At 39.9% G+C, this 18,909-nt stretch overlaps 1 protein-coding gene across 5 annotated transcripts in view; it reads right to left on the reverse strand.

Moving 5' to 3' along the window:
* UBAP1 (ubiquitin associated protein 1) overlaps positions 1 to 18,909 on the reverse strand; it is a 43,830-nt gene that overhangs the window by 10,439 nt on the left and 14,482 nt on the right. For 2 of the 5 annotated variants that reach the window (XM_079789707.1, XM_079789706.1), the window contains exon 3: positions 4,391 to 4,515. The exons of 1 other annotated variant lie outside the window; for it this stretch is intronic. In XM_079789707.1, the coding sequence (XP_079645833.1) occupies positions 4,391 to 4,515 (125 nt within the window). Of the gene's footprint in view, positions 1 to 4,390; positions 5,478 to 10,978; positions 11,070 to 18,909 lie in introns of those variants that run through there. 2 more of the 5 variants (XM_079789704.1, XM_079789705.1) reach the window with 2 other exon arrangements.

Genomic DNA, 18,909 nt, shown 5'->3' on the forward strand with positions numbered 1-18,909 from the left:
ACTTGGGCAAAGACTGCTGCTTATAACTGTGGAGGAAATCCAATTTTGCAAGTGGTTTCCTCCACCAAAAACTGAGGCTGTAACCAACTTCCTGATGCCTGTGAACACAGGTGTCCGATGTTTTATTCCCAAAAATAATTGGAAATGTCTTTCCTTTTTATTAAAACCTTTACCGAGCTTTTGGTTTTTAATTACTAAAGTAATGTAGAATACGTGGAACATAGAAAAATACAGGAAAAAAATAGCAGAAATATTACAGTGAAAAATAAGAGTGTGGTTAGAGTGTACTATAATAAATAGTTAAAAAAATTATGGAATATTAGGAACCAGAATAAGCATTATAAGTGCATCATTTTGTTTAATCCTTACAATAACTTTAAAAGCTAATTATTCCCATTTTACAGATGAGGAAGGAGGCTTGAGGAGTTTAAGCAATCTGTACAAGATGACACATAGCAATTCCAGCCCATGATTGAGTGACACCAGAATCCACTCTAAACCTTTACACTAAGGGCCATCCCCACTGCTGTGGCTACCACTATCACCACATTCAATGAAAGCTTTCTGGACCCTGGGTGCAAGGGTTATGTATGTTTTTTCCACTGGCTCCCCTTGATGAATTTTCAGCTGAAAAATGTAGTTCGTACTACCATGTAAGAGCAAATAAGGCAAAGTTATAGGAAGCTTCAAGTTAGCCGTCTATGGCTCTAGGTCTGATTCTTCTCTGTATTGGGAGGGATCCAGCACCAATACCACAGCCAAATTCCCCATGGAGACCCCATGCAGTCAAAATTTAATGCTAATCTGCAATTACAGAACAAAAAAATTTCAGCTGGCCCACATTGGAATAGAGCTCAGAGCCTAGATTTCCCTTTTTGGTACTACTGGGTGCTAGGAGTATAGTGAACACTCACTGATCAAATAAACAGAAAATTCACAGCATTCAAAACAAGTTTTCTGAGTGGGTCAACAAAGTGGTGAATAATCCTATCTAATAAAAGTAATATGCAAATTGACCATCACTCCAACACACAAGATGGCTGCCCCCATGTGGACACAAGATGGCCACCACAAGATGGCCAGCAGGGGAGGGCAGTTGGGAGGGACCAGGCCTGCAAGGGAGGGCAGTTGTGGGCAATCAGGCCAGCAGGGGAGGGCAATTGGGAGGGACCAGGCCTGCAAGGGAGGGCAGTTGGGGGTGACCAGGCCAGCAGAGGAGGGAAGTTGGGGGCGACCGGGCCTGCAGAGAAGGGCAGTTGCGGGGGACCCAGGCCTGCAGGGGAGAGCAGTTGGGGGGCACCAGGCCTGCAAGGGAGGGCAGTTAGGGGTGACCAGGCCTGCAGAGGAGGGCAGTTAGGGGTGACCAGGCCTGCAGGGGAGGGCAGTTAGGGGCAATCAGGCTGGCAGGGGAGCAGTTAGGCATCAATCAGGCTGGCAGGGGAGTGATTAGGGGGTGATCAGGCTGGCAGGCAGAAGTGGTTAGGGGCAATCAGGAAGGCAGGCAGGCGAGCAGTTGGGAGCCAGCAGTCCTGGATTGTGAGAGGGCAGTCGGACATCCCTCGAGGGGTCCTAGATTGGAGAGGGTGCAGGCTGGGCTGAGGGACACACACACACCCGTGCATGAATTTCGTGCACCGGGCCTCTAGTATGAGAATAAAAGGTGGAGGTGTACAGCCTAAGTGCCCATCAGCAGATGAGTGGATTAAAAAACTGTGGTACATCTACACAATGGAATACTACGCTGCTGTAAAAAAGGAGGATCTCTTACCATTTGCAACAGCATTGATGGACCTGGAGAGCATTATGCTAAGCAAAATAAGCCATTCGGAGAAAGATAAATATCACAGGATCTCGCTCATTTGTGGAATATAATGAACAACATAAACTGATGGACAAAATAGATCCAGATACATAGAAGCATCAAACAGACCATCTAACCTCAGAGGGAAAGCGAGGGTGGGGTGGGGTAAAAGATCAACCAAAGGACTTGTATGCATGCATATAAGCATAACCCATGGACACAGGCAGTAGGGAGGTGAGGGCATGTGCTGGGGGTGGGAACAGCTAAGAAGAGGTTAATGGGGGGGAAAGGAGACATATGTAATACTTTAAACAATAAAGAATTATTTAAAAAAAGATGGAGGTGTTTTTTAATCATATTGCTAATAGTATCCTGCAAACAGAGAGGTATTTACCAAATATTTGTTGTTGCAAATAAAAGTCACCAGGCAAACAAAACAAGGTAAAACATTATAAGGGAAATCTATATCTTTTCTGGTCCAATAGTCTCCAAACACAAAAGGAATATCAATCAATTCAGTATTCAAAAATATATATGATACTCAGTATCATTAGTAATTAGGGAAATGTACATCAAAACCACAATAAGAGACTATTACAGAAGGGTGTATAAAGACAGAATATAACAAGAGCTGGCAAGGATATGGAGGAATTAAAACCCTCATGCAGTGTGGGTGTGATTATAAAATAATGCAACCATTTTGGAAAACAGTCTGGCAATTCCTCAAAAGGTTATAGTTGCCATATGGCCCAGCAATTCCACTCCTAGGTATATACCCAAGAAAACTGAAAGCCTATGTTCACACAAAAACCTGTATATAAATGTTCATAGCAGCATTACTCCTAATAGTCAAAAAGTGGAACCCATTAAAATATGTATCAACTGATGAATAAAATATAGTATTATTGATACAATGGATTGTTATTCAGCCATAAAAATAAATGAAGTACTAATATTTCATTCATATAACATGGACAAACCTTGAAAACATTATGCTAGGTGAAATAAGCCAGTTATAAAAGGCTATTATATCATTCCATTTATATGATATGTCCAGAATAGGCAAATTATAGAGACAGAAAGTAAATTTAGTGTTTGCGAGGGGCTGGGGGACAAGGGAAAATAGGGAGTAACTGTTCATGGGCACTGGGGTTTTTTGGGGGTGATGAAAATGTTCTGAAATTAGATCATAATGATGGTTATACAACTCTGAGTATACTAAAAACCACTTATTTGCACACCTTAAAAGGGTGATTTTTATGGTATGTGAATTATATCTTAGTAAAGCTATTATTTTTGAAAACATAACTGAAATATTCCCACTATGATTACTCACTGCATATAGACTGAAAGATACAACAAAGAATCCTTTTTAGAATGACATGCTAATGCCTTATTAAATCCCCCATAAACAAAACAACTTTGAAAAAAAAGTATATTTTAAAAAATCTTAAGTCACAGGAAGAAGTGTTTGAATGAGTAGTGTACTGTTTTTCCACTTGACTCCTTCTCTAAACTGTAGCTCCTTGAGGACAGTGATTAAGGCATTTCTCTCTATCCTCAGCCTAGCAGAGCACCACTCAAAGGCAAGCATTCAATAAATGTGTACCGAAGGAAGAAAGGAAGTTGTATAACATAGGTCTCTTTGCTGTTTTCAAGAATTCTATATATACATTTATATATAACTGAGCTTTAAAGATGAGAGGGTTGAGAAAGAAGCTTTTGAGAAGAAGGCATTTCAGCACAATTCTAGAAGAGCAATAGCTTTTAGTACGGTGAGAAAGAGAAAAATACCCAAGTGGAGATAACAGCTCATGAGAAAAAGCATTTTATATATACAGTATCCTATAGAATAAAACCCTAATATGCAAATCAACCGAACAGCGGAATGGCCATTCGCTATGATGAACACTGACCACTAGGGGGCAGATGCTCAATGCAGGAGCTGCCCCCTGGTGGTCAGTGCACTCCCACAGGGGGAGCGCCGCTCAGCCAGAAGCTGGGCTCACGGCTGGTGAGCGCAGCCGCGGTGGCGGGAGCCTCTTCTGCCTCCGCTGCAGGCGGACAATAAGGAACGAGGGGTCCCGAACTGCAAGAGGGCAAAGGTCGGACTGAGGGACCCCCCCGCCCCCCGTGCATGAAACTTCATGCACTGTGGCTCTAGTGTTCAATAAATTGCTAGTAACCTAGTTTGGAGGGAACATGAATAGACTAGACAGTAATGGGGAGATACAACAGAGAGAAAAATGTTATCTAACTCGAGTGACAGAGAGATAATGAGGATATTAATAAAGAAAAGGAAAAGAAGTAAATAAGTAAGATAGGCAATGGGGATTCATTTTAGACAAGGCACAGAATTTCAGGAATATACAATCTAACAGATTACACAAGATCTGTAGTAGATATATAGACGTGTGTGTGTGTGTGTGTGTGTGTGTGTGACACACAATGTAAGCCAAGCAATAACAAGCTATAAAAAATACAAATAAGAGATATGAGAATGGGTTTTTTTTCTATTTCACTATACATCAAATTCTTACTCATTAAATTTTTAAATGCACTAAACTTGAACTAAATATCACCACTTACCTGTACTTCTCTGACAACCTGCAAACAATCAGGCAGGGAGAAGCCAATAGGTAGACCAACTTTAGCTGGTGTTTTGAATTTGTCTCCTATCTTAAATGGGACATCATCAAGGTAACTGAAAGTCCCTACAATCAAAAATAAAGTAGAAAATATCAGCAAAAATCTTACTTGTTTTGCTATAAACTTATGTCTAGGATATAACATTAATATATGCTATCCTAAGACTAGAAGTTCCTTCTCTGACTGCTTACCTTCTCTCCTGACCCCAGATCTCTAAAGAAAAATCCTACTTGATCTTATTAGGGTTTATTTTCAATTATACATAGTGTAAAAGCCAAAGTACTAGAGGACTAAAAGGTCTCCTCAATGCTCACAACCTCTCTCTCTCTTCAATCCCAAATAGTCGCATCCTAGCTCACACTAAGTCACAGTCACAACTGGTTCAAATGCAAGTCACAAATTCTGCATTGGCTGCTCTATCTGGGATGTTCTTCCCTCAGATATTCATGTGACTTATTCCATTATCCCTTTAATGTATTTGCTCAAATATTACTCTCTCAGTGAGGTTTACCCTGACCACCCTATTTAAAATTACTACCACACCCTTACCACAATACTCCCATGTTACCATCTATCTTTTCCCCATAGCACTTACTCCCTTCTAACATACTATATAATTCACTTTATAATTATACTTATTGTCTATTTTTCCCAATGAAATGTAAGTTCCTTGTAGGCAAGTATTTAAGATGATTTTACTCACTAGTCTCAAAACCTACAACATTGCCTGGCACATATCGGGCATTTAGTAAATACTGTTGAATTGATGACAGAATCTCCACAAAAGAACCTCTTAGATTAGGATTTCTCTACTTCAGTAGAAATCACTTTTTAATTACTATAAAGAATTACTCTAGTTTTTTTGTTTTCAAGGCTACATTCTGGATAGATGTGTAAACATTTTAAGCACAGCACTTATGAAAAAAGGAAAGCCCTGAGCAATGTTGCTCAGTAGTTAGAGTGTCTGCCCACATACCTACGGGTCACTGGTTCGATTCCTGGTCAAGGGCACATACCTGGATTGTAGGTTAGATCCTCGGCCCCAGTTGGGGGAAGGCAACCAATCGATGTATCCCTCTCACTGAGATGTTTCTCCCTTTCTCTCTCTCTCCCCCTCCCCATTCCACTCTCTAAAAATCAATGGAAAAAATAACCTCAAATAAAGATTAACAACAAAAAAAAAAGGGAAAACCACAGGCATCAGATTAGGATTATCTTTAACTCCCTACAGGTTGTCTGCCAACCTGGCCAGTGTGGCTCAATGGCTGAGCATCAACCTATGAACCAGGAGGTCACAGTTTAATCCCCAGTCAGGATTCATCCCCAGGTTGCTGGCTCAGGGTGTGGGCTTGATCCCCAATAAGGGGGCTTGGCGGAGGCAGCCGGTCAATTATTCTTTCTCATCATTGATGTTTCTCTCTCTCCCTCTCCCTTCCTCTCTGAAATAAGTAAAAAAATATCCTATAGCTCTGGCCGGTTTGGCTCAGTGGATAGAGCGTAGGCCTGCAGACTGAAGGGTTCTAGGTTCGATTCCGGTCAAGGGCATGTACCTTGGTTGCGGGCACATCCCCAGTAGGGGGTGTGCAGGAGGCAGCTGATCAATGTTTCTCTATCATCAATGTTTCTAACTATCCCTTTCCCTTCCTCTCTATAAAAAATCAATAAAATATATATATTTTTAAAATATCCTATAATATAAAAGGGTAATATGCAAATTGACTGAACGGCAGAACAACCGGTCACTATGACACGCACTGACCACCAGGGGGCAGACGCTTAACGCAGGAGCTTCCCCCTGGTGGTCAGTATGCTCTCACGAAGCCAGGATCACGGCTGGTGAGCCTCTCCCGCCTCCGCAGCAGCGCTAAGGATGTCAGTCAGACATCCCCCGAGGGCTCCCGGACTTCAAGAGGGCGCAGGCCAAGCTGAGGGACTCCCCCCTGCCCCCAAGTGCACAAAATTCGTGCACTGGGCCTCTAGTATTTAAATACATACATACATACATACATACATACATACATACATAAAGGTTGTCTATCACAGCTGAATAATACAGAAAGACCAGGACACCATCACAGATTTATATAGTCAGACAAAATGAGAGTGCCTCTTATATGATTCTCATTACCTATACCAGGGGTGTGGAATGTCTGGCCCACAGGCCGTACAAGGCCCACAAAATCATTTGGTCTGGCCCTGCCAAGGCATTAGGGGTTAGTTAATGAAATGTTTGATCAAATATAGCAGGCTAATATTTAAGTTTATGATTTTGTATGGCCCATGAATGATGTTATAAATATACAAATGGCCCTTGGCAGAAAAAAGGTTCCCCACCCCTGATCTATACACTCTAAACTGGACAGTGGGTTCTTTCCTGGACCAGGTTTGTGGCTAAGTTACTGGTAGACCATCACAGACAATGAAACATACTTGATAAAATGAATTTTGGCCCTAGCCAGTTTGGCTCAGTGGGTAGAGCATCAGCCTGTGGACTGAAGGGTCCTGGATTCAATTCCGGTCAAGGGCATAGGCCCAGGTTGTGGGCTCGATCGCCAGTAGGGGCCGTGCAGGAGACAGCCAATCAATGACCCCCAATAGGGGGCATGCAGAAGGCAGCCGATCAATGATTGGAATATTAGCAGCTACTAAAATAAGGTTTATTTCTGAGCCTCACACTAGTGTATTTTCTTGAGTACTAACAGACAGAATAAAAGACAATATACCTCTTCCATGAAGATGACTTCTTTCCCTTTTAAGAACCCTACAGATTTAAAGACCTAGCAAGGTCAAGATATATTTGTAATCTTGTCATCATATCTAATCTTGTGTAGGTATTGGTCTGATACACCTGAAACCCTCCATCAGGAAGAAGACCCCTGCTCCCCCCCTCCCCACAGCTGGAATCAAAACATTCTGTCATTCAGCTTGCAAATTAAATCCCATAAGTATTCAATTTAATAATTTTTCTGGGGCATAACCATAATTATTAACACTAGGAAAATTTCCAAGTTGGTCATACCCTTTTAAGTGCTGTTTTCTCAGCTGGCAATACCTATCACATTCCCACCCTTATTTACTTGATTAAAAAATTTTAGTCCTTTAACCCTTTGCACTCACTTGCTTTTTTCTCGATTCCTTTATTCTACTCGGGATTTAATTTTTTAAATACCCCAGATTTTACAAAGCGCGGCAGTAGAATAAAAAACTGAAGTTTCTTTTCATACAAACTTTTTATTTGGATTTTTTTTATATTTCAAATTATTGATACATTCAATACAATTCGACATACGAGCTGCTACCGATGCTAACCGTGTCGAGTCACACTCAACATCTGAGTGCAAAAGGTTAAGAATGAGCACCTCCCTTCTCAATCTCAGAATACCTAATTCACACCACCTCATATCTTACCTCTGTTATTAATAGTTCGTTTCCATTGATAATATTTATCAAATTATGAGAAAGAATCATTGATCAGCTGTCTTCTCCACGCCCTCTATGGGGGGGTCGTACTTCCCCCAGAGACTCTAAGTGATAATTTGAATGTTCCTTAGTAAGAGATAAATGTCTCATCTCTACATCCCCCAAGTTCAGTATAATGTCTGGCAGATGAGATTTGCTCAATAAGTGAAGAACAAATAAAGAAGACATGGTCTTCTACTTCTTTCATATTTAACTCTCAACCCCACACTAACTCACATTCAATTAATATTAAAATTCAAAATTATTTACCTAAAATGGCAAAGCTAGTCATGAAAATGTTTTTAATAGAGTACTCATACAAGACACAGCACATTTATAAGATTCTGGATAAAGTCACAAAAATGTAACAGGTGGAAAAAAAATCACCTAGCATCACCTAGCTTGCCAACAAAACCAAGTGCTGGTTACAACACTAAAACCTTCTGCCACTTATAAAATCTTTATGTTATAGAGGTTAAAAACAAAGCTCTTTTTAATTTTAAACAATTTTTATCTGTCTTCCATGAAAATGAGTGCTCAAATGTTCCTGAAAATTATATTCTATCTTTGGCTAGTACCCTGATTAATTGGAAACAAAGCTGAAATTAGCATTTTCTAAGCAGTACTGGAAAAAATAAAATCAAGTTAACAATAAAAAAATTAAGTATTTTGTTTAAAATATGATACATATTACAAAAAACCCTACCCATAGTAACACATGCCTATACAATATACAAGTATAAGAAAATCTATCCACATTAATCCTAACAAAATTTTCTTAAACAATTCTATTATATGGTAATGAAAAATTTGGGGGAGGGGGACTATCTATAAAAATTACTAAAGATATCTGAGACTGAGAATATCTCTCAAGAAAGGTGTTCAGTTTCCTTGCCTACCTTTCAGTTAGGAAACTATAACTGTTACATACACCAATGACTTAATATTCTATAGATGGAACTAGGCCCTGGCTTAGGGACATACAAGATCAACTAGAACACCTTTAAATATCTAAATTAGCACCAATTACAGATATCTGCTTTAAAAAGTAGTTTTAGCCTGGCCAGCATGGCTCTGCATTTGAGCATCGACTTATGAATCAGAAGATTATGGTTCGATTCCTGCTCAAGGCACATGGCCAGGTTGCAGGCTTGATACCCAGTGTGGGGATACCCAGAGTGAGGCGTGGAAGAGGCAGACAATCAATGATTATCTCTCCCTCTCTGAAATCAATAAAAATGTTTTAAAAAGTAAATAAATAAAATAAAAATCAGTCTCATTTCACTAACAAAGTCAATGCCATGGTGATTTAGCACATCCCCTAACCTTCCCTTAGTCCTTTAAACTTTGTTAACTAGGATTGAACGTTGTGTGATTATTGGGAGGAGGGGATAGAAATAAAAAACAAAAAGGCATTTAAAGAGATGGCAACAAAAAAAGCAACCTTTTGAATAATGGACATTTTGAATAATCACAATTCTGTGAGCATTACAAAGAATATATTTTGCAAATATAACCATGCCTTAGGAACTATTTTTTTTTCAATATATCAGAATATCTATTTAAACACATCAATTTCTCTCTTTTTCTCAATACATTTCCATTTTTAAATAGATTCAATAAAAACTCAACCTATATGGACCAGAGAATTAAGCATTGTGGCTAACAATTTCCTGGCTCACCCCAAACACCTTTAGTTTCAGTCTTTATTACTGAAAATCTTTCTAAAACAGCTGAGCCCATTTTCCTATGTTCAATTTAGAAAAAGAAAGTGTATCTCTGATAACTGGGGCTGTGGCAGTCCTTTAAGTCAGGCTCTGCACATCACTTTGCATTATATCACGGTGGAAGAGACTGGGCTGCATGTGTAATGAATGACTCATTATAAATTCTGGGAAGACTTCATTCTGTTCTCTTTCTTTCTAAATTGCTAATATGCTTATGATCTTATGACCTATTTGTTTTTCTGAAAAAAAGGCTACAATTCCATGTGGAAGAGAAATTCCTAATAGAAGGAAGCAAATGGATTATGCTTAATTCTGGTTTTACTGTTAATTCAAATTCATTCAAACAGGTTTTGAAAAAGAACAGATCAAACTTAAAATTAGCCCTAACCAGTTTGGCTCAGTGGATAGAGTGTCGGTCTGCGGACTCAAGGGTCCCAGGTTCAATTTCGGTCAAGGGCATATACCTTGGTTGCGGGCATACCCCCAGTGTGTAGGAGGCAGCTGATGGATGTTTCTAACTCTCTATCCCTCTCCCTTCCTCTCTAAAAATCAAGAAAATATATTTTTAAAATAATTATGTGGAAAATTGCAATTTCATGATTGGGTATCACTACCTTAAAGGCTAAATCAAGTAACACTTGCAAAATCTGATAGATAGATAGATAGATGATAGATAGATAGATAGATAGATAGACAGACAGACAGATAGACAGACAGACAGAGTCTCTCTCTCTCGCTCGCTCGCTCTCACACACACACACACAATTACATAGAGATCTGCTAGAGAATGTGAAGTAGGAAGGAAATGTTACTTATACCCTAACAACAAAAACAAGCCAGATAACCTGCAAAATGAACTTCTTAATATACACTATTAGGTAAAAAATAAGACACACAAGCAAGAAAACATGATCCATCAAGAAAGGAACCAGTCATCAGACTCAAATCCAGGGATGGCTAAGAAATTGGAATTATTAGAGTTTTAAAATAACTCTAATAAACATGTTAAAGGATCTAATAGAAAAGGTAAACATATGTGAGCAGAAGGGGAATTTCAACAGAGATGGAAATATAAAGAGACAACTGGAAATGCTAGAAATGAAAAAATGCAGTATCAGAGAAGAAAATTTTGATAGTTCATAAGCCAGGCTATTCATTAATTAGATGATAATACTCAGCAGAGGAAAGAATCACAGAACTTAGGTAAAAAAAAAAAAAAAAAAAATTTTAACTGAATGGTGCCTGGCCAGGTGGTTCAGCTGATTGGAGCGCTGTCCCATACACCAAAAGGTTGTGGGTTCTATTGTCTAGTAGGGGCACGTTCCCTAGTCAGGACACATACCTAGGTTGCAGGTTCGATCCCTAGTAGGGCCATGTTCGGGAGGCAACCAATCAGTGTTTTTCTCCTTCTCTCCTTCTCCCTTCCTCTCTCTCTAAAAAGCAATAAAAACTGGGTGAGGATTAAAAAAAAAGAAGAAATTAACTGAATAGAAACACAAAGAGGAAAAAAAAATCAAACAGAACCTTAAGAGATCTCTGGAACATTAGCAAACAACCTAATACATATATGTAATTAGAGTTTCAAAAGGTTAAGAAAAAGATAATGGGGCAGAAGAAATGTGATAAAGAGATAATGGCTGCAAATTTTCCAAAAGTGATTAAAAAAAAAAAATCAACCCACAGATCCCAGAAGTTTAGCTAACTCTAAGCAAAATAAATAAATAGAAATCACACCAAGGTACATAAAAGTCAAAATATTGAAAACAAAAAATAAAAGAGAAAATCTTGAAAAAAGGGTGGCAGCATATGACATACAGGAGAACAATTAAATGATGGTCAACTTCTCTACATTAACACTATAAAGCATTAACAGATGAACATTTAAAACCTTTTTCTATAATATAAAATACCTTTTTTATTACTAATCAGAAAAAGTATTTCAATATCTTAGCAGAAATTAAACCAAGAGCAAAACCTCTTTAGAGGTTAGCTAAATGGTCATAAATTGGACAACTTGGCCTTTCAAAGAAGGAAGTTTACTTTTATTAAGTCCAATTTATTATAGAGACATGTTTTCCTAAATTAGAATCTCAAGATATTTTTTTCAGATATTAAAAAAGAACTTTGTTGAAATATTTTTTAGAATCTCTTAAGTCACTTCTGGAAAATAACTTTTTTTTTTCAGATGAAACATGTAGTTAATGAACTAAATATTAAAGAGGATTGCCCTAGCTGGTTTGGCTCAGTGGGGAGAGTATCTGCCCTCAGACCTGGGTTGACCGGAATCAACCCTGGATCCCAGCCCCCATTGGGGCACGTGCAGGAGGCAACCAATCAATGTCTCTCTCTCACATTGATGCTTCTGTCTCTCCCCCTCCCTTCCACTCTCTCTAAAAATCAATGGAAAAAATATCTTCAGATGAGGATTAGCAAAACAAAAAGTGAAAGAGGATTGACATTTTAAAGCACTAGAATCCAAGAAAGGCCTGATTTAAACTAAGCCAAGGGTTTATAATGTACATAAGGACAATATTTTTAAAGGTCTTTGAAAAGTAACTGTTTATATCTCTCATTGTGCTATTTAAGAACACAGTATATGGTTATTAATGACAGTGGAAGTTCAACCTTGATTGGAAAAAAGGTAAATCAAATGAGTCATAAGACAGCGCAGCACAAGAGTTGATCAGCCCAAATATGTAAATAGAAAAAAAAGCATTTTCATGAGAGCAGTTATCTCCTTGTCCACACCCCAAATGCCCTAGAAGATACACACACACACACACACACACACACACACACACACACACACCCAATGGACCTGTCAGAGAATTTCTAATTTAGGGGGATACTCTAAATTTTTATCAGATACTCTCTTGACCAAAAGATACAAGTCTAGCTATATGATGCTAGCCACTAAAGCTGAAAAGATCAAGTGGCAAGACACAACATAACTGGGGTGCCCATTTTTGACCTGGTGCATTCTACACAAGTAGGCCAAGAAAGCAAGTCTATGTAACAGAAGAATTAAAATGGATCACATTCACAAAGAAAACAGTGAGGAAAGTCTATTTAGCTTTCTGAGAGATGGAGAAAATAGTTTTCTGGTTTTCTAATTTCAGCCTTATAAGAACAGGATGAACTTGATTTCCTGCACTCAGATATCTACAAGATTGCCAATTATTCTCCAATTATTACATTTAATTTCTATTTCTTAAACTACATGACACCTAAAAATAAGATTCTTAATCTAAAAACCCAACCAAAGTCACTGAAACTCAAGTTGGAGCTCAGCATATTAAAGCAGAAGAAGCCAAAGAGAGAGAGAGAAAATCTTTTCTCAAATTTTACTCAGGTAGAATGTTTCATTCAACAATAAAACTCTGGTTAGGAATGTAAGAGATGGAGGAAGTTCTAAAAAAGCCTTTATTGATTAGACAAACTCAGATTATAGTCTCTCTAAATGGTTTAACGGAAACACATAACCTGGGGTCCAACTTATTTTCACTCCCATCAAAAAAGGAGTTCCCTAAGGTTAAAGATAGAAAGCTTTCTTTTTAAAATAAGACTCTAAATTTAAATTTTTGCTAATTCCTCTCACAGGGCGTTTGCTCTCTGTCCTTGGCTCTGTCCTCTCTTTTCTCCTAAAAAAGGGATGCAGAGGCAACTTCAGATCTTCCTCTCTTATCATTTAAATACAATCACGGGTCACTTAACAACAGAGATACATTCTGACACATTGGTAGGTGGTTTCATCACTGTACAAACATCATAAAGTACACTCACACAAACCTAGATACTACAGCCCACTACACATATAGACTATACTAGTGGCCCAGGGCACAAAATTCGTGCATGGAGGGGGGTTCCCTCAGCCCACCCTGCACCCTCTCCAATCGGGGACCCCTTGGGGGATGTCCAACTGCTGGTTTAAGCCCGATCCCACAACGGGCCTAAACCGGCATTCGGACATCCCTCTCACAATCTGGAACCACTGGCTCTAACTGCTCACCTGCCTGCCTGCCTGATTGCCCCTAACCCCTCTGCCTGCCTGCCTCTAACTGCCCTCCCCTGCCGGCCTGATCTCGCCCCCAACTGCCCTCCCCAGCCGGCCTGGTTGCCCTCAACTGCCCTCCCCTGCCAGCCTGATCTCACCCCCAACTGCCCTCCCCTGCCAGCCTGATCTCACCCCCAACTGCCCTCCCCTGCCAGCCTGATCTCGCCCCCAACTGCCCTCCCCTGCTGGCCTGATCTCGCCCCCAACTTCTCTCCCCTGCCAGCCTGATCACCCCTGCCTCTGCCTGTCTGATCACCCCTAACTGCCCTCCCCTGCAGGCCTGATCTCACCCCCTAACTGCCCTCCTATGCCAGCCAATTTGGTTCTGATTGGTCGGTTTCTATGCCAGTCAGTGTCTCTGGGCTTATCTCCGGGCCTGATCAGAGAGGTGGGAATGATCAGCAGCCCCCAGGAGGCCCAGAGAGAAACAGAGGCACAGCTGCTGGCAAAACCTGGAGAGAAAGAGAGAGGCAACAGCTGATCAACAGCTGCCACAGAGGCTGCGGATCAGACCCTGCCTCTCTCTTCGGGCCTGATCTGCAAGCCCCCTTGGCAGTCAGTGCTGGGTTGCCATGCCCGCACCGGTGGCAGTCAGTGCTGGGTCGCCACGGCAACCCAGCACGAACTGCAGGACTACCGGTGTTCAGTCAAGCCTTCAGTTGGTTGTTACGGACCCTGGGTTTTTGTATATTAGGATGGTATAGCCTTATCACTCCTAGACTACAAACCTATATGTATAGCATGTTAATGCAATGAATACTGTAGGCAACTATAGCACAATGGTAAGTATTTGTTTATCTAAATGTAGAAAAAGTACAATAAAAATATGGTATAAAAGATAGAAAACGATACACCTGTGTAGGGCACTAACCATGAACGAAGCTTGCAGGACTGAAAATTGTTCTAAGTCAGTGAGTGAGTGGTGAGGGAATGTAAAGGCCTAGGATATTTCTGTAGAATTTGTAGACACTGTACGGTTCATTTCAAAATTTTTCTTTCTTCAATAATAAATTAACCTTAGTTTTACTGTAACTTTTTTTAACTTTTCAACTCTCTTGTAATAACACTTAGCTTAAAATACAAACACATTGTACAGCTGCACAAAAATATTTTATTTATATATCCTTAATTCTATAAGCTTTTCCCTATTTAAAAATTTTTTAATTTTATTTTTTTATTTTGTTGTTGTTAATCCTCACCCAAGGATCCACTGATTTTACAGAGAGTGAAAGAGAGGGAGGGAAGGAGGCAGAGAGAGAGATAAACATTAATGTGAGAGAGAGACATCAATTGGTTGCCTGATTTGTTGCCTCCCACATGTGCTCGTCCGGTTTGGGTTAGGGTTAGGATTAGGGTTAGGGTTAGGGTTAGGGTTAGCAGCTGTGGCTGGGGATCAAACCTGCAACCCAGGTATGTGCCCTTGACCATAATTCAAACCTGAGACCCTTTGGCGCATAGCTGATGCTCTAAATATTGAGCCACACCAGCCAGGGCTTTTTTTTTTTTTACTTTTTAAAATTTTTTGTTAAAAACTAAGACAGAGCCTAGCCAGCGTGGCTCAGTGATTGAGCATCAATACATGAACCAGGAGGTCACGATTCGATTCCTGGTTGGGGTACATGCCTGGGTGGTGGGCTCGTCACCAGTGTGGGGCATGCAGGAGGCAGCTGATCAGTGATTCTCTCTCATCATTAATGTTTCTCTCTCTCCCTCTCCCTTCCTTTCTTAAATCAATAATAAAAAATATATATTTAAAAAAATACAAACAAAGAAACTAAGACAGAGTCCTGGCTGGGTAGCTCAGGTGTTTGAAGCAAAGTATCACACATCAAAAGATTGAGGGTTCAATTCCCTCCTGGTAGAACTCCTACAGGAGGCAACCAATTGATATTTTCTCTCCCATCAATATTTCTCTCTCAATCTCTTTCTCTCAAATCAATTTTTTTTTAAATGAACATATCCTCAGGTGAGGACTAAGAAACAAACACTAGCCTACATAGTGTCATCAGGAGCATCAACATCACTGTCTTCCACATCCACATCTTGTCCCACTACAAGGTCTGCAAGGGAAATAACATGCATGGAGCTGTCATCTCCTATGACAGTGATGGCGAACCTCTGACACGCGTGTCAGTGCCATTTCTGATGACACGCAGCCGCTGAGGCGGCCGCATGCTGAGGATGAAACATTTATGTTATTTAAACTATAAATATCGCGAAATAATGTTTTTTCCTCAAAGGGACACACTATCCAAGTTATGCTCAGTTTTTTGGCGAAGTTTGAAACACCAAGCTCAAAAGGTTGCCCATCACTGTCCTATAATAACAGTGCTGACTTCTAAAATACCTCCTGAAGGATCTGTATCAGGCTCTTCTTGAGGAGGTGTCAATCTTCAGAAAACATGTTCACAGGGTTTGCTTGGTTCTTTTTTCCATCAGATTTGCTTCTAAGCAGATACTGCACCATAAACATTCCTGTTAATGAAAGTGTTGAGGTCCATATTTTGAACTTTTTAAGGAACTTGTTAAGGTCTACAAAAGCTTTTGCTAAACCCTCCATTGTAAATTTTATTGGGGGGGGGGGGGTGTCTTCTTTTTCCTCTCCTGCAATTTTGCTTTCTCTTGCCTCGTTTTCAACTATGTGTTCCTGTTCCCAATTACAACAACTTCTCATTAGTCAATTACTCAGGAAACACCTTTAAGAGCTGCTCAATGTCATCCTTATCCAGACAGGTTAAAGTTGTTTGCCATCTTAACCACAGCTTGTTGATTTTTGCAACCTCCTCATGCTTGGCAAATCCTCTGAAGTTACACATGAACCTCTTGAATGTCTGTTTCCAGATGCCATTCATACACCCCTTGGTGACACCACCCTAAGCTTGAGCAAGGTTCTTGTTGCAGTCATAGATGTTATAATCTTTCCAGAATTGCATCAGTGTCTTCCTCAGCTGCAGCAAAAGCCTGGGCAAAGGTCCTCCTCCAGGTGGTAGGCCTTAAAAGCTGCTATAACTCCTTGACCCACTGATTGCTTCAAAGAGTGGTATTTGAAGGGAGATTTGATTTTGGGATGAAGATCACCAATAAAAAGAGAATGTCCAGGAGCGTTATTAGCAATACACAAAATCTTGAAAGGTATGTAATTTTCAAAATAGTACTTCTCCATTTTGCTAGCAAAGCAATTCAGGAGAGCATCTTGGAAGAGGAGCTTGGTCATCCATGACTACTTACAGTTTCTGTGGTACACTGGCAGTGTGTGCTTAATGGTATGTTTCAAGATACTGGGGTTCTCACTGTGCCAAATCAAAAAGGGTTTCAAGTTGTAGCCTGCAATATTGCTCTCAAGCAAGACTGTTCTGTTCTTAAAAGCCTTGAAACTTGGCACTGATTTAGCCACCTTAATAGAAGAAAGTCCTTTAGGCATCTGCTTCCAGATTAGGGAGGTTTCATCCATATTGAATATTTGCTCTGGCAAGTAATTTTCCTCCACAATCAGCCTATCAAGAGTTTCCAAAATTTCTTCAGCAATCGTCACATCAGCACTGTCAGACTCACTTACCATTCACTTTTTCATTATGTAATGAATAACAATTCTTGAATCGTTTAAACCACCTAGAGCTACCAGTAAATACAACATTGTAGTCAGGTCCAGGCTTTTCTTTCAACATCGCAAACAAACTTCTTGATTTGCCCATGATCATCACAGTGCTGAGAGGGTAAATACACTTATATGTCTGGTCATTAGAAGTTTCTCCATGCCTGTTTCTCCCTTCTCAACTTTTTGTTAGTCTTATTGCCTTCAATGACATAGATCCTTTACAACTTCTGTCACTTTGTTCTTTTTCTTCAAGATTATAATATGATCAGCCTGGTCAGTGTGGTTCAGTGGTTAAATGTCAACCCTATGAACTAGGAGGTCAGGGTTCCATTCCCAGTCAGGGTTCCATTCCCGGTCAGGGCACATGCCTGGGTTGCAGGCTCAATCCCCAGTAGGGGCAGCAGATCAATGATTCTCTCTCATCACTGACGTTTCTCTCTCCCTCTCCCTTCCTCTCTGAAATCAATCCATCAAAAAATATATATATATAAAAGATTATATGATCACTCAATTTCATTTCTAGAGCAATCACTCAATGTGGCTGCTTAGTGACAACATTAGCAGTGGATATTTGTACACTAGAGGCCATGATGAGCAAAACAACACAAGATTAAATCAAGCACTAGAGAAAATGATGCAATCAAGAGATGCAGCCCTAGCTGGTTTGGCTCAGTGGATAGAGCATCAGCCTGCAGACTGAAGGGTCCCAGGTTCAATTCCGGTCAAAGGTACATGCCCAGGTTGGGGGCTTAATCCCCAGTAGAGGGCATGCAGGAGGTAGCCAATCAATGATTCTCTCTCATCATTGATGTTTCTTTCTCTCTCTTCCTCTCTGAAATCAATAAAAATATATTAAAAAACAAACAAACAAAAAAAGAGGTGCAGTAAACATGAGATGTCTAAGTCTGCTCCCATCATAACAGGGCATACTGTGCTATGGCAAACTTTTTTTATATAAATACAGTATACTCTAAAATAATAAAAAGTGCCCTGGCCGGTTTGGCTCAGTGGATATAGCATCGGCCTGCAGACTGAAGGGTCCAGGGATCGATTCCGGTCAATGGCACATGCCTGGGTTGCGGGCTCGATCCCCAGTGGGGGGGGGGGGGGTGTGCAGGAGGCAGCCGATCAATGATTCTCTAACATCAATGATGTTATCTCTTTCACCCTCTCCCTTCCTTTATGAAATAAAAATACTTTTAAAAAAAATAAATAAAATAATAAAAAGTATAATACAGTAAATTCATAAACCAATAGCACAGTTGTTTACTATTATCAAGCATTATGTACTGTGTACTAGTATTATTGTGTGCTATATATTATTATAAAGTGTCTTGCTTATACCAGCATCACCACAAACACAAGTAATGCATTTTTGTCCTACATGATGACACAGCTATCACATCACTAGGTGATAAGAATTTTTTAGCTCCATTATAATTTTATGGGACCTCCATCCTATATTCAATCTGTTAACTAAAACATCATTATGTTGCACTTTACTGTACTTTGAAGGAGCCCTGTAATAATCCTTACACAGGATAACTTACCTGGGATATCTGATGGCTGACCTGTATGTAAAATGCAAATTCCAGAATTTGAATTACTTAACCCCAAAGGGATT

Source organism: Cnephaeus nilssonii (genome assembly GCF_951640355.1).
Source record: "Cnephaeus nilssonii genome assembly, chromosome: 14".
Taxonomy (NCBI): domain Eukaryota; kingdom Metazoa; phylum Chordata; class Mammalia; order Chiroptera; family Vespertilionidae; genus Cnephaeus; species Cnephaeus nilssonii.